Source organism: Miniopterus schreibersii (genome assembly GCF_964146895.1).
Source record: "Miniopterus schreibersii genome assembly, chromosome: 3".
In the NCBI taxonomy this organism is placed as follows: domain Eukaryota; kingdom Metazoa; phylum Chordata; class Mammalia; order Chiroptera; family Miniopteridae; genus Miniopterus; species Miniopterus schreibersii.
Window position 1 is genome coordinate 54,119,486 of NC_138103.1, and position 21,055 is coordinate 54,140,540.

Below are 21,055 nucleotides of genomic sequence, written 5' to 3' on the forward strand. Positions count from 1 at the left end.
GTTTAAAAACAAGAGAAATGGTAATAAATGGGTACTGCATTTCCTCTTAAAACGAGGGAAGTATTGAAAAGAGAAAATAAGTGATAAGCATACAAGAAATGAAAAAAAATGTTCATATTTAACATTCTTTGAAAGACTGTTCTTACCTGTAGAATGTTCTCTAGAAGAGCATGAAGAAGGCATACAGGAGGGATATAATGTGCTTGCAAAGAGGAAAGTTCTTCGATTGCTTCTTTAAAAAACTGGCCTTCTATGAGGCTTTCAATTAAGTTTAATACACCTCTGGGAAATTCAGCATTTTTAATCTAAGAAAGAGAAGATTCTATGACTCAAAGAACATGAGGGTAAAATTCTGAGATTAAATCTTGAATTATCAAGGAGCCTTAATTTCCTCATCTGTAAAGTGATGATAAGTCCTGACTACAATTTCACAGGATTGTTATGTGGTTCAAAAAGGATGATTTATATAAATGTGTTTTCCAACTATAAGGCACTGCAAAAGATATGTTATTGCTTTATTTATTATTCTCTGTTGCCTTAAATAGTAAGGGGAAATACTACCTCTAAAAGAAACACTTCAAAAGGCATTTGCAAAGTCTGGCTGATGATGAGGAAACCCAAGTCATAGGTAATTCTTCAGGTACAAAATTATTTTTTATTTTAAACTTATAAGCAAACTATGTCTACTAAGATATACTAAGTATATTAAAATTCATCAAGCATCATTAATATTTGCAAAAGTAACAACTGCTATAATATCATAAAGTTACTCTTGAGGATGCACATGAATATAGTTCTAAGAGTTCCTCAGGATACATTCCCCTTGGTCAAAATATTTTCAACAATAAAAGTTAACTACTTTGAATCAAGAATCAAAAATACTCTAAAAGACTACATGGAATAAAATAATCATTTTAAGGAAGTGAGTAAGTATATAAAAGATACATATATTTGTAAATATATTAAAACTTTAATCTAGAACTAGTATTTATAAAAGGTATAAAATGTAAAAACAGGGATACAAAACTCATCTGTGATGAGCACAAGGTAACTTTTTAATTCTTATTAGATTTTCCTAGTGTAAAATTTTTTTTGAAGCTTTGACAGACAGTACTTTTAGTGTTGATTTCTAATTAGAAAAACTACATTTAAAATTTAATAGGTGCCCTGGAATCATCTTGATACACCAAGGTTGTGGGTTTGGCCCATACAAGAATCAACCAAGGAATGCATAAATAAGTGGAACAACAAATCAGTTTCTCTCCCCCCTCTACACCCTGCCTCCCTCTCTTTCTAAACTCAATAAATTAAAAATAAAATAAAAAATAGGAAGCTTTGAAGTGCAGACAACACATTCCTTTACATCAAAAAACTAAAAATAACAAAACACAAAACTTCATTTGCCCCTGTCACCACCCAACTCCAAGCCCCTTACCTCCACATTGTATACTGGTTGTTTATCTATCCTAATGCAGTTGTATCTGATAGTCTACAAAAGAGCAATCAAAAAATTAAAATTTAACATTTTTTGGTAAAAAATACATTTCAGCTTACAAACGTTGGTCAAATTTACAACACAAATTCTGATAGTCATGTTTGCTCAGGCCAGGGATGTCTATCATTTTAGGATAATGGTACTCTGATGAGTATGAACATTCTCTATTTTCTCCTTCTAAATTAAAATAACTTAAAAGGTAAAGTCATATTTCCTTTAAAGACCTGGAGAGGTCCAGTGTTCTCAGGATTTTAATAATTAGAAATATGAATAGGGTGAACATTTCATATAAGGGTCCACAGAAGAAAAATATGTAGTCATGTTTTCTATATAATGGCATGTAAACCTTCCTCTATTGTTTTAAAATATCTATAACTGTATTTGTTTAAAATATTAAACTACAAAAATATCTGCTACAAACACACAAAGAGATATCCTGATTATATTAAAAGCTAAAAAATTTACTAACTCATATTTTTTCTTGAACCCATCAGATAAAGGCCTCTTAGTGTAATCAACTAAACTGAAACATGAAGACAGGAGCCTCTAAGGACATGGGACATGAGCACTAACTTATCTGAGACAGAGCATGGTAGAAAGAGGAAGCCTCCATTAAAGAGGGTAAGAAAATTTCAGCTAAAATTTCTACCAGCAGCTAAAGTTCAAGTGAGGGCTTCATGAGAGAACAGAACCCCCTGGGAATCAAAGACACAAGGGAAGTTTGTACTCAATGGCAGTATCCTCTCCATGAATTGCACAGAGGGCTCATGAAAAAGAAAGGAGACAGGATGGGGGACTAAAGAAATCCTCCCTCTAGGACAGGTGAAGGCCTGGGTGAGGGGAACAGTGGATGCTGTGGGAAAGGCAGCAAACCCTATTATACACAATTTATCTGTAATTATGGAGGTATTAGCAGAGAATTCCGAATATTTACTAAATGGCCAAATACTTACTGTTCATAACAAATTAATGAACTAATTATTTTAAGACATATTAAACATAAAAAGGAGCCATTTATTATTATTGTGTTTTGGTTATGCCAGAGAAGAACAGGAAACTATACAAAATCTTTAGTATTTAGAACTCTACCTGAGTTCTATATATGTGCTTCCGTAAAGCATTTTTTATTTCAACAAGATCCACATCTGTCCTGATACCCTTGGTTTTTGATCCTTTGGCATGATCAGCAAAAACTGAAATCTTCATTTCTTTCTGCATACATGGAAAAGTATGTTAGACAGTATACTATAGATAGTGTGAACGCAAATGATTAGTATCACAATGGACAATATAATACAAGAACACATTCACGGAGTGTTAACCACAGCAAAGATCCTTATAATCATATTATATAAAGATTATACAATGCAATAAAGTTCTAAAAAAGCAAATATCTTGATTTGGAAAGTTTTACCTGATTTTTACATATGTATTTTCTTAAGGCATTTTTCATGTTAGCCTATTCCAAATCTTTCCTAGAACCTCTCTTTTGTTTCTTTGTTGCCATGTTCATGCAAAACATGATCCATTATTTATTTACCTTTATCATTCTCTGAAGATCCTCCCAAATACAAGTATACAAACATGCTGTGGTTTAAATTGTAAAATAAAGTTATACTCTAGAAAAAAGAAACTCAAGAAAGATCCCATTTAAAAGACTAGCTATCTTATTAAAATGGCCTGTATTATACTAGAAAAGAGAAAGATAAAAACTTAATTTTAGACGAGAATGTGTTACCCAAACTACAAACACATGTAGTCTTAAGGTACTTTTTATTTTAAGAATTTTAACCTCTTTTTTTCAGAACATTTGTTTCTTTTTCTTTTATGTTACATTCAGGCAAAACAAAATGTATTTGAATATCCTGATTATTAAGTCAAATTTATTTGTGTATATATGTAAAAATACTTTCAATGTTAACCAAAGTCAATTTTAACGTTAATTATGCCTATCATACAAGATTAACTCAAGAAGTTTTTTTTCCATAAGATGTGCAGGTTATATTTAACACAGCAAGCAATCATACGAACAGCCAATAGATATATGAAAAGATGTTCAACCTCATTAGCAATTAGGAAAATGCAAACCATAACTACAATGAGATACTACCTCATATCTGTTAAGAGTGGCTGTTATCAACAAGACAAGCAATAACAAGTGTTGGAGAGGTTGTGGAGAAAACAAAACCCTCATTCACTGCAGGTGGGAATGTAGACTGGTACAGCCACTATGGAAAGCAGTCTGGCGGTTCCTCAAAAAATTGAGAGTAGAGCTTCCATATGACCCAGCAATCCTGCTCCTCAGTATCTACCCAAAAAACTTGAAAACATGTATTTGCAAAGATACATGCACCCCTATGCTCACTGAAGCATTATTCATGGTGGTCAAGACATGGAAACAACCGAAGTGTCCTGTGGTAGAGGACTGGATAAAGAAGATGTGCATATACACAATGGAATACTACTCAGCCATAAAAGAAAGTATGAAACACTGCCATTTGTAACAATGTGGGGAGGGGACCTTGAGAATATTATGCTAAGTGAAATAAGTTAGTAAGAAAAAGCTAAGAACCATATGATTTCACTCACATGTGGGATATAAAACTGAAATTTGTGGACACAAACAGCAGTGAGGTGGTTGTCAGAGGGAAGGGGTGGGGGGTAAAAGGGGTCTTAATATATGGTGACGGGAGAAGATATGACTTTGGGTGGTGAGCACGCAGAGCAATATACAGATCTTCTAACACAGAAACCCACACCTGAAACCTATGTGGTTCATATTAACCACTGTATCCACAATAAATTTAATAAAGTGTAAAAAATTAAAAATTAAAAAAAAATCAGACTATATATATCTACATTATACTAGGGAAGATCCAGAAAAAAATGAAAACTGTTTAGCTTAGTTTACAAAGTGTTACCTGATCTCTATATGAGTGCTCTCTTAAGGTACTTTTAATTTTGTCATGTTTGACTTCCTTCCTGGAATCTCTTTCTTTTTCTTTCTTGCCTTTTTTCCTCCGAGTATAACTCCTTTGAATGTCTTCATCCTTTTTCTTGATTTCCTTCTACATGTATTTAGACCATAATTAAATAGTTTCAATATGAATATGTTATAAAATCCAAATAAATTTAAAACAAGTCTGACTTATAACAGTATAATACATTTAAAATTAACAGAGTTAAATACAACAGGAAATCTCATCCACTGTTGGAAAGGGTATTCCATAAGTAACATATTTTGAATGTACAGTTTGGACATGCATAGTCCTTATGCCCAGCACAGGAATTCCACTCCTAGGAATATATCCTAAGCTAGAGAAACTCTTGAACATGTGCATCATGAATCACGTACGAAAATGTTCACACTGCTCATGGCAGAAATGTTCATAATTGTAAAAACCAACCAACAGATCACACACCAACAAAAAGAAATCCAACAAAAAAAAGCAAGTCACAGAAGACTAAATTACCATGAACTTAAAAAGTTCATTAACAGGCAAAACTAAAGGGATACTTTGTTAGAAATACATTTTATTAGGGATACTTCCATTGCTTATAAAACTAATTATGAAAAATAAGAAAATCAAACAAATTCTAAGACCAAGATTGCCTATAGGTAAGAGGAAAAGGGGATGCAGTATGGAAACAACACACGGACACACAGGGTCCTAAAAAACCGAGAATACTCTATTTCTTAACCTAGCTGGTGGAAACATAGCATTCATTTATATATTCTTTCAAAAATTGTATACACAGCCTGGCCGGGTGTGGCTCAGCGGTTGAGTGTCGACCTAGGATCCAGGAGATCGGGGTTAGATTCCGGGCACATGCCCGGGTTGCAGTCTCGATCCCCATTAGGGTGTGTGCAGGAGGCAGCCAGTCAATGACTCTCTCATCACTGATGTTTCTCTCTCTCTCTCTCCCTCTCCTTTTCTCTCTCTGAAATCAATAAAGATATATTTTTAAAAAAACAAACAAAAAAATTGTACACAAATGCTTTATAAACACTTGTACAGATAAGTTAAAACAATTTCATAAATAATGTATTTGGCAGAGTTAGAAAAGATCTGTAAAATATAAATTATTTTTAATTTGGAAGATCTTACCTGATTTCTATATGTGTGCTTTTCTAAGGCATTTCTTGTTTTAATAAGTTTCAGATCTTTACCGGACTCTCGGAATTTTTCTTTTTTGTGATGTTCAGTAAAAATAGAACTACCATTAACATCTTCATCATGATTTTGCATTTTTTTCTGCATGTTTATAAAAATATTTTTGTTAGGCTGTGGATTAACTATGACCTCAAAACAACCAAAGCAAGATACAACAGAAAAACCCTCTCAAGAAGATAGGGTTTCAGTGCCCTCTCCTTCCAGGGAGCATGCCCAGGCCTTCCCTCTCAGGCATGTATCTCTTATATTCTAAGAGTCCCCACAAGACTTGCAACCAGGAGAGCAATAAGCATCAGCAGCTTGTACCGGGCTAACCCCCTGAACCTGTCTCCAAGGTCCCCTTTTCTCTGACTTTCCTTGAACCAAAGCAGTATAGATATATTTTAATAAGTTCTATATGTCTTTCATGAAATCTCCTCAATTCTTTTTTCTATGTTAAATAAAAACTAAATTTATTTTAGTAACTCCCATCATTCCTTCTAAATTAAAAAAATTTACAATGTAGTCTATAATAACTATTTCAACAGACACATCAACTCAGAAAGTCTATTAAGACCATGTACATGTAGCTAATCATAGTAGTAGAAGATAGTAGTCTTCTAAGTCACACAGATATCAATTACACTTTGGAAAAGCCAGAAAAAATTGCAAAAACATTTTAAGCTCTTAGAAAGTTTTATCCAATCGCTCCATATATACATTTGTAAGGTACTTCTTAGTTTGTGAAGTTTCAAATTGTTCCTAGAATTCTCTTTGTAAAGTTTTTGATAGGTACAGAAAAAAAGAATTTTTCATTTATTTCTAGACACATTTAAAAACATTTTAGTTTAGAATAAGAAATAATAATTACTAGGCTAATTTAATGATTTGGCAAATCAACTAAAGAGTGTTCTATAAAACAGTATGAAATTGAATTAAGCATGTTTTTTGGTTTTTGCTATTTGAAAAGTTTTACTTGAGACATATACATGCTGTCTTAAGATACTTTTCATTGCTTCAAGTTCAAAGTCCTTCCTGATTTTGTTTTCCATTTTAATCAAAATGTAATTAATTTGTATCATTTAAAAAGTATTGTTCTATATGCAGTAAAATACTTGAGTTTAGAACATGAATTATGAATACACATATTGCTGAAAAAATCCTTTATGAGATGGGTTATATTAAACATACAGAGGAGTTCCAAGTAACTGCCATGTGTTGAAGATACACTGTGTATTAGGAACTATGTTTCTATATGAATTATTTAAATAAGGATGTCAAAACAGAGACATAGGGTAATATCCTAATATGCTCAAATCACAGACTTTAAAAAACAGCTGGGTTCAAATACCAGCTTTGTGATTCCAAAATCCATATTATTTTTACCATATATTGCCTCTCAAACAATTCTATAAGAACCAGAAATATACACTTTTTAGCCAATAATGTCTTACCTGGATCCTACACATGGTCTCTCTGAAGGCATCTTTCATTTCAAGAAAACCCATATCTTTCCTGAAATCTTTGTATTTTTCTTGATTGCTATGTTTAGTCCAAACAGAACTGGTTTGGGAATCTTCATCACTTTGAATTTCTTTCTGTATGTATGTAAAAATGGTTTTGGCAATCAATTAAGTATAATTTCAACATAATTGTACTTTTTATGGTATTCAACGTGATCTGTAATTGCAAAATACTTTGATAGCCAAACAAGTAGATAAAATGCACTCTACCAAGTTAAAGATTATTACACCTTAGTGAATTCTTTCAGGGGAGAAAATCATTACAACCAAGGTTATGAGTAATAAAGTGATTTCTGTGTATCTCAAGAAAAGCTAATGCCTTTTTGTCTACTAACAATGTATTAACAAAACTATTTTATCTAGTCTGTCCAAATCTACATCAAAAATTTTTCAGATTGTAGTTAGTAATAAGACTTCTCATTTGCAATTATATCACACATAGAGAGGAAAAGAGGCTGAGTAATGGCTGAATTCACAGCTCTGGTTTTACCTGAATAGCAATAATTACCTTCACCTAATTCTATTTTAAAAACATTTCTTTTGCCAAGAAACCCAAACTGCTTCACAAACCACCTACCACTAATTTTTTAAAAAATTGCATATACATAATTCTAGAAGTTTAGTAGAATAAAGAGTTGGGAGTAAAGATGAGTTTGTGAAAATTCCCAAAATGTACTTATGAATGGTATTCAGAGATTCACTACCTCTACACAAAGAGACCAGTAAATCCCTGTCCTCCTAGGGAACAATTATGATATAAGCTGAAATGCGGTAAGGCCTATGGTGTGATCACTGGTTGCCTTTCACTTGTACAAAGGTTCATATGGGATATGAAGACTTTTTAGCAGGTTACAATCCTGCAAACAAAGAACAATCCCTGAGAGTAGCTGACTAAATTTCTTCAATTACTCAGAAAAGTGAAATTGAAAACTAAGAAAAATAAAGACATCTCTTCCTTCCTATTCCTAGCATCAAGAAAAATAATTACTCTGAATGTACAAACAATTTCTGCTGTGGACAACTTAAAGTGGAATCAAGTGAGTTTCTGGCTTTAAATTTTACATGGTTGACAACAGAAGAATGAATCCTCAGGCCCACACAAAAGAACATTCCATTATCATGAGTAACCAGACAGGAACATGTTTTCTAATCCTGAATATATTTACTTATGTATCCACTTCAGATGCCATATACTGATCTGTGAATTAGGATGTACACTGAAAGTACCCTATATAAATTAATTAAAAATCATAACCTGATAAACTATTCCATTTGGAAGACTTTTGAAATAATTAACATATAATTTTCTCCAAGCTAACAATACTCTCTTCAGTTGGCTATGCTTATAAAATATATAGCAATTATTTTATTTACCTGTAAGTACTCATTTTTTATTTCTTATTCTATAAATATTTTTGTTCCAACTATGTACTTTTAGGATACTATGTTAGGTGTTGGTCACCTATATGATCCAGGAAAGAAGGGCCATATCTAGTCTATTTTATATGGCATAATGTTATGTTCAAAACAGAAGACCAAAGTCTAATGATTCAGTAAATTATTCTGTTATCTATGAGTAAGGCAATGCACTGTGGCCATGACTGTTGGCCTGGCTTCTCATTCGGATGTCTGATTTGGTTTCGTGTCTTGAACTAGGTATAGAGGTATGCTCTGGTCTCCAGGTCTTATTCCTTCCTTTGCTATGGCATTTGCCATGCAACTTGAATGAATTCATGAGACTGGATAGAGCCAAAGAGGTCAAATAAAGAACAAGATTCTTCTGAGTGCTCTAAATGGTCCTTAACTAGTATTTATTCCCTAATTCGTAAATGATATCTCACTAATCCTATGATTAACTACTACTTTATGGTACTGTTTTTTACAGCATTAAGTATTTTTAACTACCCAGAAAGAGACAAGGTGATTATCAAGGGAACCTAATAATTTCCAAAATGAAAGAAGGAAAGGGAGATTTGAGAAGAGGGTATGTGGCCTTAAATTTTGATCTGACACAGTTGTGGGATCATGGGCAAAGGACTTAATCTGTACCTCACTTCACCAACTGTAAAAGGGGGCCGTAATACATTCCATACAAAACCATCAGGTTTAAAATAAGATTAAGCATTAAAAATACTTAGCATAGTGATCACTCAACAAATATTAGCCCTGAGTAATAGCTGTAATAATTCCCACAACAAACAAAGTACATACAAAGGAAGAAATTCGGTAACAAGATAAATAACTTCCCTATAGTCGTGGAAGTAGTAAATTATAAATCTGGGTCACAAATTTGTTGATCTGGCTCAAATAGTGTATTTTTCACTCCCAATACATTTCCTTAAGACTTTTCTGTGGTACATTTTATTTTATTTCTTAAGCAGACATTGAAAGAAGCTTTAAGTATTCCTAACTATGCTCTCCTTTTTGTGAAGCCTTCCTTGGGTGAAACAAATGAGACACATTAGTCATTTGTTCCTCTGCACTCCTGTACCTTGTACACTATTTTACCAATGCACAACATGCACTGAACTGTTATTAACAGTTTCTATGTTCTGTTTTTACTACTAAAGAGTAAGTAACTTGAAGTCTGACATGTGGTCTTACTCATTTTCCCTAGTCCATAGCATACTTCCTGGTACAGCAAAAGTCTTCAATATAACTATAAACCTGAACTAAACAGATTCCTGATTCTGTTATTCAGCAGCTTTCCAAAAAATATAAGAAGGTTAGACAAAAGTTTGTTTTAAAAATTTCTTAATTGTTACTTTTAATTCAGTCATTTTAATGGCAATTCTTAGAGAAGACTTCTGAATCCATCTAATGAATAATGTAAGTATGTTCTATGCAAAGTTATAGAAGAAAAGCATGACATCAAAGTGAAGTTAACTATTTTCTCCTCAGAAGTGATCACAAAATGCCTTTCTTATTTGCAATGAATGGTAATAAACTCTCAGCTGTCTAAGCCAGAACTAATAAAACAATGTATTCTAAAAACAAAGATAAATTAGAGATGATTTGCTCTTTTTAGTCGATATACTATTGCTTCCCTCCAAAATGTCAGAAGCTGAATCTGAATGTTTTCAGATTACTGCAAAGAAGATTGTGGGTAAAACATACTACATACTACACATTAATCATTTCTTTCCATAGAAAAGGAAAATTCAGGTACTTTTTACTAATCTGTGTAGTTAAGAATGGCTTTCATTGTGTTGACAGTTAATTCTACCTTTAAACTGTTCAGATAGGTAAATCGAGATGCTTTTGGCTGCAACAGAAAACCAACTCTAACTTAAACATGGTAATGTACTACCTCACAAAATGGCAATATGGTGTAGCACTAAGGTTTCAGGGTTGGTTAATCCAGTAACTCAAGTATCTCAACAAGGGTCTAGATTCTGTCTCTATACTTTTCTGTCTACAGAATTAGTTTCATCCTAAGCCTACTTCTCCTCATAGTCAAACAATGGCTGCTAGTGGTAATTTAGGTTATATTCTTCCATCTTCACATCCTGCAGGCACCAGGCTGCCTGTGGCTCTTTTCAAAACAAAGAATAACTTCCCAGAAACTCATATATACCTGTGTTCATGTCTTGTGGATCAGAACTTGTTAACATGGCCATTCCTAGCCCAATCACTTTCAAGGGTAGTAAGATTATCTATAGTTCAAGCAGGTCCGTCCCTTGAACTAAGGTAAATTTCTAATCTACAAAGCTGCTATTCAGTAGGGAAAGATAATTATACAATAATATATTACATCTAGTCTTGGAAGATTCAAAGGTTTTTCAAAATCTTTCTATTAACCTAATAAACATAAAATAAGAACTCATGTGCCAGGCTATATGCAAGATGATTCAGATATAACTATAGAAAAGTTATAGTTGATGACATGGTGTTTTGGGTTTAGATGGGGAAATAGACATTAGCTAAGTAATCAGCCAATTAATTAATTATAATTATGGTGAAAAGTATAAAGTAAAACAATGCTATTAAGAACACATTATAAGTGAAGCTAATTTAATACAGTGATCAAGAGGCTTCCTTGAAGATGTAACATTATCACCAGAACATGAATGATGAGCACAGGGAGAGTAGTGGGAAGAACCTTGCCAGTCAGAGAATATATCTTTTGAGAAGACACTGAGGTAGAAAGTAGCTTAGCCTCTTAAGAAATTGGGAGAAGGCAGTTTTGTTATGGTAGAGCGAGCATAGAAAAATGTGGAGCAGGATATAATTCAAAAAGCAGGAGTGACAGGAATCCTATGGGTACTTGTAAGCCATGTTAGAGGTTTAGAAGTTTATCCTAAGGCAATGGGAAGCCATTGGAGGGTTTTAAATAGGAGAGTGACAGGATCAGAATTGTGTCAAAGAATATTTTAGCTGTTCCTTCTGAATGAAGTAGCATGGGCTAGAGAAAGAAAAGGTAAGAGTAATAGGAAATTAACAAGAGTATAAAAGTAGAGTAATAAGAAGACTAATTAGGAGTCTACTCCAGGAACACAGGGTAAAGAGGATAAACTAAATAGCAAGTTAGTATAAAAGGAGAAACAGTTTGATTGAAGAGGTATTTGAGATAAAATCAATAGGACTTGGTAACTGACAACTAGGGAATAAAAGAAAGGGAGGTTTCAAGTCTCTAACATAAGTTATTAGATAAACACTTATGTTATCTCTTGAGATGGGAAACACTGAAGAAGGAGCCAGTTTTTCCTGGAAGATCAAGGTTGAGTTCTTAGACATACTGAGGTTTCTCTTATATATTGAGTGACTCTTCTTTAAAATTCTTCTTTGGTTAATTCTAGAGGGTTTCTTCTAGGGTTGTTCCCATTTGAACTACTTAAGTAGTAGTATTTGTACCAAGTGAGAAGAAGGAGGTAGAATAGGACAGGAAAATATTTCTAAATCCTTAGAAGTAGCTCCCTCTTTTCCAAATGATATAAAATAACTCTAAAATTCTCATATGATACTATAGGTTCACAGCTATTTTATTTATAATTACATTAAAATGCTTAAAATTATTTTGTAGTAAACATTACTAAAACACTTGAAAACAAAAGTAGAAACTCAAAATAAGACAATTTTAAATTTAATAAGCAAGCTTCTTTCAGAATTATCAAAAGTATTCTTGAATACTTAAATAACTGAGAGCAACTGCCTTAAAAATATGTCATTTTAATTACTTTAATCATTATATTTTCAAAATTCAGAACATAATTTTACTATATATCACTGTATTGTTATTTTTCTAAAATACATCTTTATTGATTTCAGAGACAGAGGAAGGGAAAGGGAGAGAGAGTTGAAACATGAATGATGACAGAGTTGTCATTGATCGGCTGCCTCCTGCATGCCCCCTGGTAGGGATTGAGCCCGCAACCTGGGCGTGTGCCCAGACTGGGAATGGAACCGCAATCTCCTGGATCCTAGGTCAATGCTCAACCGCTGAGCCACACCTGGCTGGGTTATATTGTTATTTTATAAAATAAACTTTTTAAAATGTCTATTCTTTTACTTACCTCTAAAAGAAAGTCCCCCAGATACTGAATTGGATAAAATGGAGCCTTAAAGTTATCTTTTTCTTGCTCAGCCTTGATTCTTGCATTACTGGCAATCACATGAGTTACTCCACTTGATGAACTTTTTGGTAAAATAACACTTGCTTTTCCAGCCTCCAAAACTCTAAATAAAAATGTAAATAGTATAGAAAGTATTTTTTAAAAATAAGTCTAAATCAATTATCTAAGTCAAACTGCCTAAATCAATTACTTCCTTAGAGTAGGAGTGCAATTCCCTGAAAGGAGTTAAATTCCTTTGGGGTATTTGAATGCCATGAAGAATAACTATTGTAATGATTTCTTAAATTATAAGTTGTTCAGAGCAGATGTTTAAGAAATTAGGCTATTCTTTCTACTTATCAATTTCTTGATATGAGAGAGGCTTTTAAAAACGAAGAATATTAATTCACTTATTAAGGAAAACTCACCTCAATAAACCAAAAAAACAATGAAAGAAATCTAAGGAAGTAGCTACCTCAAAAAGCAATATACCTCCAAGGAAATAATTCTGAACCACAAAAAATGGAACTAGTTGTCAAATTCTAATAATAAATTTTTGAAAAATTTTTACTCTACATTAAGAAATACACTTTACATTTAGATTCAGAAGACACACACACACAGAGACATACACATCCCCAAATCATGAAAGTTCTGATTCTGCTTAAGGATTTAGAAAGCTATAAGAGAACACTGCTAACATTTAACAATAAGAAAAAGCCAAAAAAATCTACAAAAATCATAATTTTTCCTAAACCTGTCTGAGAACTGAGGTAACAAGCCAACCAAGAAATTGAATTTCCATAGAGTGATAAGTTGCTTTGTGAAGAGACTGGACACCCAAACTATTTCACTTTTGCCAGGACGCAGGAGAGAAGTGGTTGTCAAAAAAGCAGGGAAGAACCAAGAAAAATTTTAAAAATTTAAGGCCCAAGAAAAATTTTAAAAATTTAACGCCAAGTGAAGGTAGCGTGACAGCTTAGTATAACTAGGAGCCCCTGATACAATGAAAGCCCAATATCACTTGGAACCTCTTTGACACAGACCTCCATTAAGTATTCTTGAAAAAGTGTAGGAGCAGGTAGCAGAGGGAGTCCCCATTGGTAGCACAGGTGGGCCAGCTGGGACTGGCTGCCACCAAGTAATAAATGTAAAACCAGATCCAATTCCCTGGATCCTTCTTTCATATAAGCAAAAGCCTTAAGCCATTTGAGTAAGGTAATAAAGTTTTCTACCTCCAGAACCCAAGAAAGGTGCACTGCTTGTGTTGGAAAAGTGGAAGTAAAACCCACCTGCCTCTGTAGAGGGATAGGAAAACCTGCTGTGCAGCCCCCCAAAAGTTCCACCATTTCTGGTTGAGGGATAGAACCAAAAGTCATCTGTCCCTGAAGCAGGGGCAGGAATGCCACTAGGTCTTAGGATCCTGCACCAATACAAAGCAGAGATCTAATACTGGATAGTGGATAAAAATTCTTTCTTACCCAGGCAAGAATATGCTCCCTTTGGGGACTGAGACACAAACACTGAGAAAGTCTCAACCCCAGGGACCAAGAACACAAAGAATGCTTAAGAATGAAGCTTATCCAGGGAAACTGAGAATACACTCACCCTTAACCCCACTGTAGAAATGAGTAACAAGCAAGAGATAAACAGTAGGAAGAGAGAGTCCTTTTAGAGTCCTTTTTAAGAGTCCTTTTGGTAGTACAGGGACTACTGAAAGCTGAGAGTAAAACAAGAAAACTAATTAAAAAACGTTCAGAACCCCAGGCCCCACACTAAGCCCAAAGAAACTACTCCACCGCTGGAGTAAATTGAAATGATGAATTGAAGGTATAATACACCATTAACAAAACCCAAAACAAGCCCAACTGAAAAGATTTACTCAGCCACCCCTACTAACTGCCTTACAGAAGAAGTAGAATATGTTTTTGAATATAAATATTATTTACTTCTTCTGTATGTGATGTCTATGCATACAATAAAAAATACAAGGCATACACAAAAAGAGAAAAAAAATAATCATCAAGAGATAAAGGAATAAATAGCACAGAGAGATGATCCAGATATTGAAAGTATCAGAAAGTCACTTTAAATAACTGTGACTGACATGTTAAAGGATATAGGAAAAAGGTGAGCAATCTATATGAAGAGATGGGGAATTCAAAAGAGAATGCAATAAAAATGGTAGAAATAAAAGATACTATATCAAAGAAGAATTTGTTGGACAGTCTTATCAACAGACTGCACACAACTGAGGAAAGAATAACTGAACTCGATAGGGCAATAGAAATTACACAACTGAAACACAAAGTGAAAAAAATGGAAAAACAAAAAAACAGAACAAAGCATGCAAAAACTGTAGAACAGAACCACATGGTCTAAAATATGGCGATAGCACTCCAGAAGGAAAAGATCACAATAGAATCCCAGAGGGAAGGTGGAGGAAGGAGGGATGGGAGAGATTAAACAAAGAACATATGCATAACCTGTGGACACAGACAATAGTGTGGTGAAGATGGGGGGGGAAAGAGGGGGCAACGGAGGAAAAAAAGAAGACATCTGTAGTAATATTTTCAACAATAAAGATTAAAAAAAAAGATAATGGCCAAGAATTTTCCATAATTAATATAAGGAAAAAGAAACTTCCACATGTTCAAGAAGCTCAGAGAACCCCAAGCAAATAACAAAAACACAGGTAACAAATAATAAACAATACACACACACACACACATCTGGACACATAAACCACTAGAGAGCAAAGGTCATATTGCTTTTTAAATTTTAATTTTCAATTGTTCATCACTAGCATATAAAAACACAATTTTTATATAGTGAGTTATCCTGTGATCTTGCTAAATTCACTAATTAATACAATAACTTTTTCTGGTAAATTATTTAGTATATGACCATGACTTTCAGAATAAAAACAATTATTTAAATTTTTTTCTTTCCAACTCTATGCTCTTATTTACTTTCTTTGCCTTACTGCACTGGCTAATACCTCTAGTAAAATGCTGAATAGAACTGGTCACAGTAAGAGTGCTTGTCTTGTTTCCAATTATGGAGGAAAAAAAATCCATGATTTTAAGTTTAGATTTTGTCACAGATGTCATTTATCAGGTTGAGGTAACAAAATTCTTAACAAAATATTTGCAAATAGAATCAGCAATTATTAAAATTGAATAATACACTATGATAAAGTAGAATTTATCTCAGGATTACAACTTTGGTTTAACATTTAAAAATTGACAAAATAATTTACCATTTTAACAGAATAAAGGAGAAAAGCCAATTGTCTCAACAGATAAAACTTTCAGACCAATCCATTTATAACAGCATCCCCAAACATTAAGAATTACCAAAACAAATTTGAAAAAGACAAAACTGGAGGATTCATACTACCTGATTTAAAGACTCGCTATAAAGCTACAGTAATTAAAACAGTGTATTGCTATTATTGGTAGAGACAGATAATGCAGCAGAATAAGAAGTTCAGAAGTAGACCACACAAATATGATCAAGTGATTTTCGACAACAATGCCAAGGTAACTGCAAAGCAACTGGAACCCTCATACATTGCTAGTGGGTTTGTAAAATGGTGCAACTACTTTGGAAAACAGTTTAGCATTTTCATATAATGTTAAATGCACAACTTCCATTTGGGACAGCAATTTCATTCCTGGATATTTACCGAAGAGAAATGAAAACTTGTCTACATGAAGACTTGTACTCAAATGTTCATAGCAGCTTTATTCACATTAGAAAACACAAAACAAAAAAAACCACAAAAGTCCATCAGTGGTTGAAAAAATGGATTGTGATATATCCAGAGTCAAATACCACTCAGCAACAAAAAATAAACTGCGGAGTCATACAAGGTGGATAAATCTCAAAATCAAAGGAGCATATATACAACATGATCACATTTATATGAACCACTAAAAAATAAATCTAATCTACAATGGAAAAAGAAATCACTGATTGTCCAGTATTGGTGGAGCAGAATTAAATGTACACGGACACAATACAACGTTAATGTAAATGTTACAGATCTTGATTGTAGTGGGTGTTAAATTGGATGTATAAATTTGTCCAAACTCATCAGTAAAGGTAATAAAAAAGGTAATAAAAAAAGTATTTGTACTCGCCCCCCCCCCCCCAAGTCATGGCAATCTTAGAATTAGGTTACCCAATAAGAAGCTTTTTATAAATATGATATAAAAGGTTTTAAAAAATGAAATTATGATGGAAACAGTATGAACCATGAAGAATGCACTATATAAACCCACAACAAAGCTTTGGGATAATGTTATATCTCACTTGCAAAAATCTAAAAGTGCTTTAAAACCGGGGGGGAAAAAAGTTTGGCTTGACTCAGCGAAAAACAAACAAACATGAAAAGTAAAATAAAGACCACAAGAATAATTTAAAGCAATACTATAAAATACATTTTGTTCCATTAAATACATACACTTAAATGTGAATGGCTTAACTAGGAAACCAAAGAGTAAACCACCATGGCTCATTTAAACTAAACTAATAATTGCAAAGAAATACAGAAAGGTATTCAAGCAAACCAAAACTCTTTTCTCATTAATTGCTTTAGCTTTTATAAGGTCTTATCTTACCTTACAAGAGAATCACTTCTTTTATCAGCTCTAACAAGGAGGACAACTTTCCATCTGTGAAAGGCTCCTGGAGCACCAGTGCGTTTCAGTTCTTCGCGCCATCTTTTAGGTGCAGATTGCATTTGAGGTGAATAATGGGAATCTTTTTCAATTTTATATCCCCATTCGTAAGTTGTTTCATCAAGCCATCTACCACTTTTGGCACTATGAATTATGTAGTCCTTAGTTAGTACCCACTTTCCTAAAAAGGAAATAAACTGTCAATAAGAATTTTGGTTCTGCTAAGTGCTAAATAATAAAAAACAAATATCAAATAAACTTTAATCTTTCTGAAAACTGAAGAAGACACAAATAAATGGAAGCATATATCATGTTCATGGATAGAAAGAATTAGCATCATTAAAATGTCCATACTACCCAAAGCCATCTATAGATTCAATGCAATCCCTATCAAAATATCAATGTCACTTTTCATAGAACTAGAACAAATAATCCTAAAATTTATTTGGAACTACAAAAGAGCCTGAACAGCCAAAGCGATCTTGAAAAAGAAAAAGAGTTGGAGGTATCATGCTACCTGATATCAAATTATACTACAAGGTTATAGCAATCAAAACAGATGGTACTGGCATAAAAACAGACACATAGATCAACAGAACACAAAGAGCCCAGAAAGAAACCCATGCCCTTAGGGTCAATTAATTTAAAATAAAGGAGGCAACAACATGCATTGGAGTAAAGAGAATGTTCAATGATGTTGAGAAAATTGGATACATTTTAGAAAATGACATTAGGTCACTTTCTTATACCATGTACAAAAATAAACTAAACATGGATTAAAGACTTAAATGTAAGACCTGGAACTATAAAACTCCTAGAAGAAAACATAGGAAATAAAATACTGGTCTTAGCAATATTTTTTGGGATATATATCTCCTAGGGCAAAAACAAAAGCAAAAATAAACAAATGGGACTACATTAAACTAAAAAGATTTTGCACTGCAAAGAAAAGCATCAACGAAACTAAAAGGCAACTTACTAAACGGGAGAATATAATTCGCAAATAATATTTGATAAGGGATTAATATCCAAAACACATAAAAAACTCATACAATTCAACATCAAAACACAATGAGAGCAGAGGACCTGAATAGGCATTTCTCCAAAAAGGACATACATATGGTCAACAGGCACATAAAAAGATGCTAAAGGTCAATAATCAGAGAAATGCAAATCAAAACCACAATAAGATATCACCTCACACCTGTCAAAATGACTATAGTCAATAAATCAACAGTAAATGTTGGTAAGAATGTGGAAAAAAGGGAACCATTGTGCACTGTTGGCAAGAATGTAAACTGGTGCAGCCACTATGGAAAACAGTATGGAGGTTCCTCAAAAAATTAAAAATATAACTACCATATGACCCAGCAATTCTACTTTTGGGTATTTACTTGAAGAAATCCAAAACATTAATTAGAAAAGAAATATGCACCCTATGTATACTGCAACATTATTTACAATAGCCAAGACATGGAAACAAGCAACCTAAGTGTCCACTGACAGACAAATGAATAAAGAAGATATGGTACATACACACACACACATACACACAATGAAATATTACTCAGCCATATAAAAGAATGAAGCTTGCTATTTGCAATAACATAGATGGACCTAGAGGGTATTATACTAAGTGAAATAAGTCAGACAGACAAAGACAAAAATGCCAAATGCTTTCACTTATATGTGGAATAATCTAAAAAAAAAAAAAAAAAATCAAACAAAACAAACAAACTCATTGATAGAACAAATTGATGGTTGCCAAATGGGAAGGGGTTTGGAGGGATGAGATAAAAAGGTGAAAGGGAATGAGGTATGAATTGGCAGTTATAAAAACAGTCACAGGAATGTCAAGTACAGCATAGGGAATATAGTCGATATTATAACAACTATGTATGGTGCCAGATGGGTACTAGATTTGTCGGGGTGATCATTTCATCAGGTATATAAATATCTAATCTCTGTGTTCTACACCTGAAAATAATATAACATTGTATATCAACAAGAATTGAAAAATATTAACCTTATTCAACATGAGACTCTTAAACTACTTACCAACATTATCTTTAAACTATGTTGTTTTCTCCTAAATTTTTTTATGAGAGGCCTATATCACTGAACATTGTATGTAATCTTTCCCATGATAATTCTAACTTTGTTAGTAAGCAAAATATAGATATAAGGCTTAATAAAATAAAATGTAATATTACTTAAATTATAATTACTATTATTAATCCCTATATTGGGTTCAATTTATATTCTTCCACTTATGCTAAAAACTTTTCCAATAGTGTTTATAGCATTCTTATACTTTGTAAAACAAATTTATTGAGTTAGAGAATTATTCAGGGTAATTACAAACATTCTATAGTTTTTTTTAATCTGGACATCAATGATCTTTTTAAACAGCAGGGACAATGTATGTTTTCATTTGTGTAGTTAATAATGAATCCAAGGGTTTTTCTGGTAAGTTACTCTAAAAAATGGTAAATTCACCTGAGTTAATTACATAATTTTTTGCAACCAGCAGACTACTGAGATGCCAGATCAATCATAGAAAACTCTAAAAGAAACATCAATGATGATGAAGAGAGGATTTAAAAATCTTAGAAAAAATAAAATAGTATGAGCATTGCTTCATAACATGGATGAGAGAGGAGGCAGCAGCAGAACAAAAACATTATTTCCAATGATAGATTAAAGAAAAGAAACTTGACTGACAGCTGAGATTTCAACAGCTTTTTTTTCTCTGCATTTTGTGCCAAATCTTTTCATTAAAATATTTTTTCTTACATAAAGCACTTACATGAAAATATTTGGTGAAGGAAATATTTCTGCCTATTCAATACATTTCACATGTGTCACAAAGTTTTGCTCAGAAGAATAAAGCAAAAAGTATATCAAATATAAGTATTTTCAGAAAAATATCAGATTCATAAACATATCTTTCGAGGGACTAAGGTACTTTTTCTTTAATATGAAGTTTTTTTCTCAAAGCTGGAGGGAAGGCAGTTAACTTACCTGCTGCACAAGCTGCTAAAAATTTTTCACTCTTACATAAGCGTTCAGCTATAAGATGAGTACAATTTTTGTATTTCTGGAAGAAAAGATCCACATGAGAAAAATATTACTAAGCTAAAATTTCTTATATAACACATTCTTCGTATTCTTACAATATTAGGGGGGCATTTTATCATTTTTAGGCCAGTATTTTAATTCTAGTTATTTTACATTTGGTAAGTAAAGTTCCTTTACTCACCTCACTCTTAATAAAAGTGCAATCTAGTTTTAAAAGCAATTTGCCTAGAGCTTCCTTTTCTTCCATTTTAAATCCTGTCATCTGAATGATATGCTTTGGGGCACCATCATCCATCTAATACATATACAGATAAAGAAGATAACATGTTAGAGATATTTTCACCAAGTTGACATTATTTTTTTTCTTATTTATGAATACTAAAAAAAACCTAAAACCATTAGATCAAACATATAATGAATTGAACACAAAAGGCTTAATTATAAATACCAATATTAAAATTGCTTATATAAACAGAAATTAGTTTTAAAAAGTTATCTTCTCAAAACGTGACCTTAAAGTGTGAATTTTTTTTTCTGGTTTGAACACTGAAAGTTTGCATTA

At 32.9% G+C, this 21,055-nt stretch overlaps 1 protein-coding gene across 3 annotated transcripts in view; it reads right to left on the reverse strand.

Annotated features, from left to right (window-relative positions):
* The window catches only part of SLF1 (SMC5-SMC6 complex localization factor 1), a 59,698-nt gene that overhangs the window by 30,137 nt on the left and 8,506 nt on the right, over positions 1-21,055 (reverse strand). For all 3 annotated transcript variants that reach the window (XM_081132584.1, XM_081132583.1, XM_081132582.1), the window contains exons 2-11: positions 20,675-20,788; positions 20,437-20,512; positions 17,353-17,593; positions 12,686-12,848; positions 7,104-7,247; positions 5,605-5,751; positions 4,417-4,563; positions 2,585-2,707; positions 1,436-1,489; positions 147-305 (exon numbers count right to left, since the gene is read on the reverse strand). In XM_081132584.1, coding sequence (XP_080988710.1) covers positions 147-305; positions 1,436-1,489; positions 2,585-2,707; positions 4,417-4,563; positions 5,605-5,751; positions 7,104-7,247; positions 12,686-12,848; positions 17,353-17,593; positions 20,437-20,512; positions 20,675-20,788 — 1,368 coding nt within the window. The remainder of the gene's footprint in view (positions 1-146; positions 306-1,435; positions 1,490-2,584; positions 2,708-4,416; positions 4,564-5,604; positions 5,752-7,103; positions 7,248-12,685; positions 12,849-17,352; positions 17,594-20,436; positions 20,513-20,674; positions 20,789-21,055) is intronic.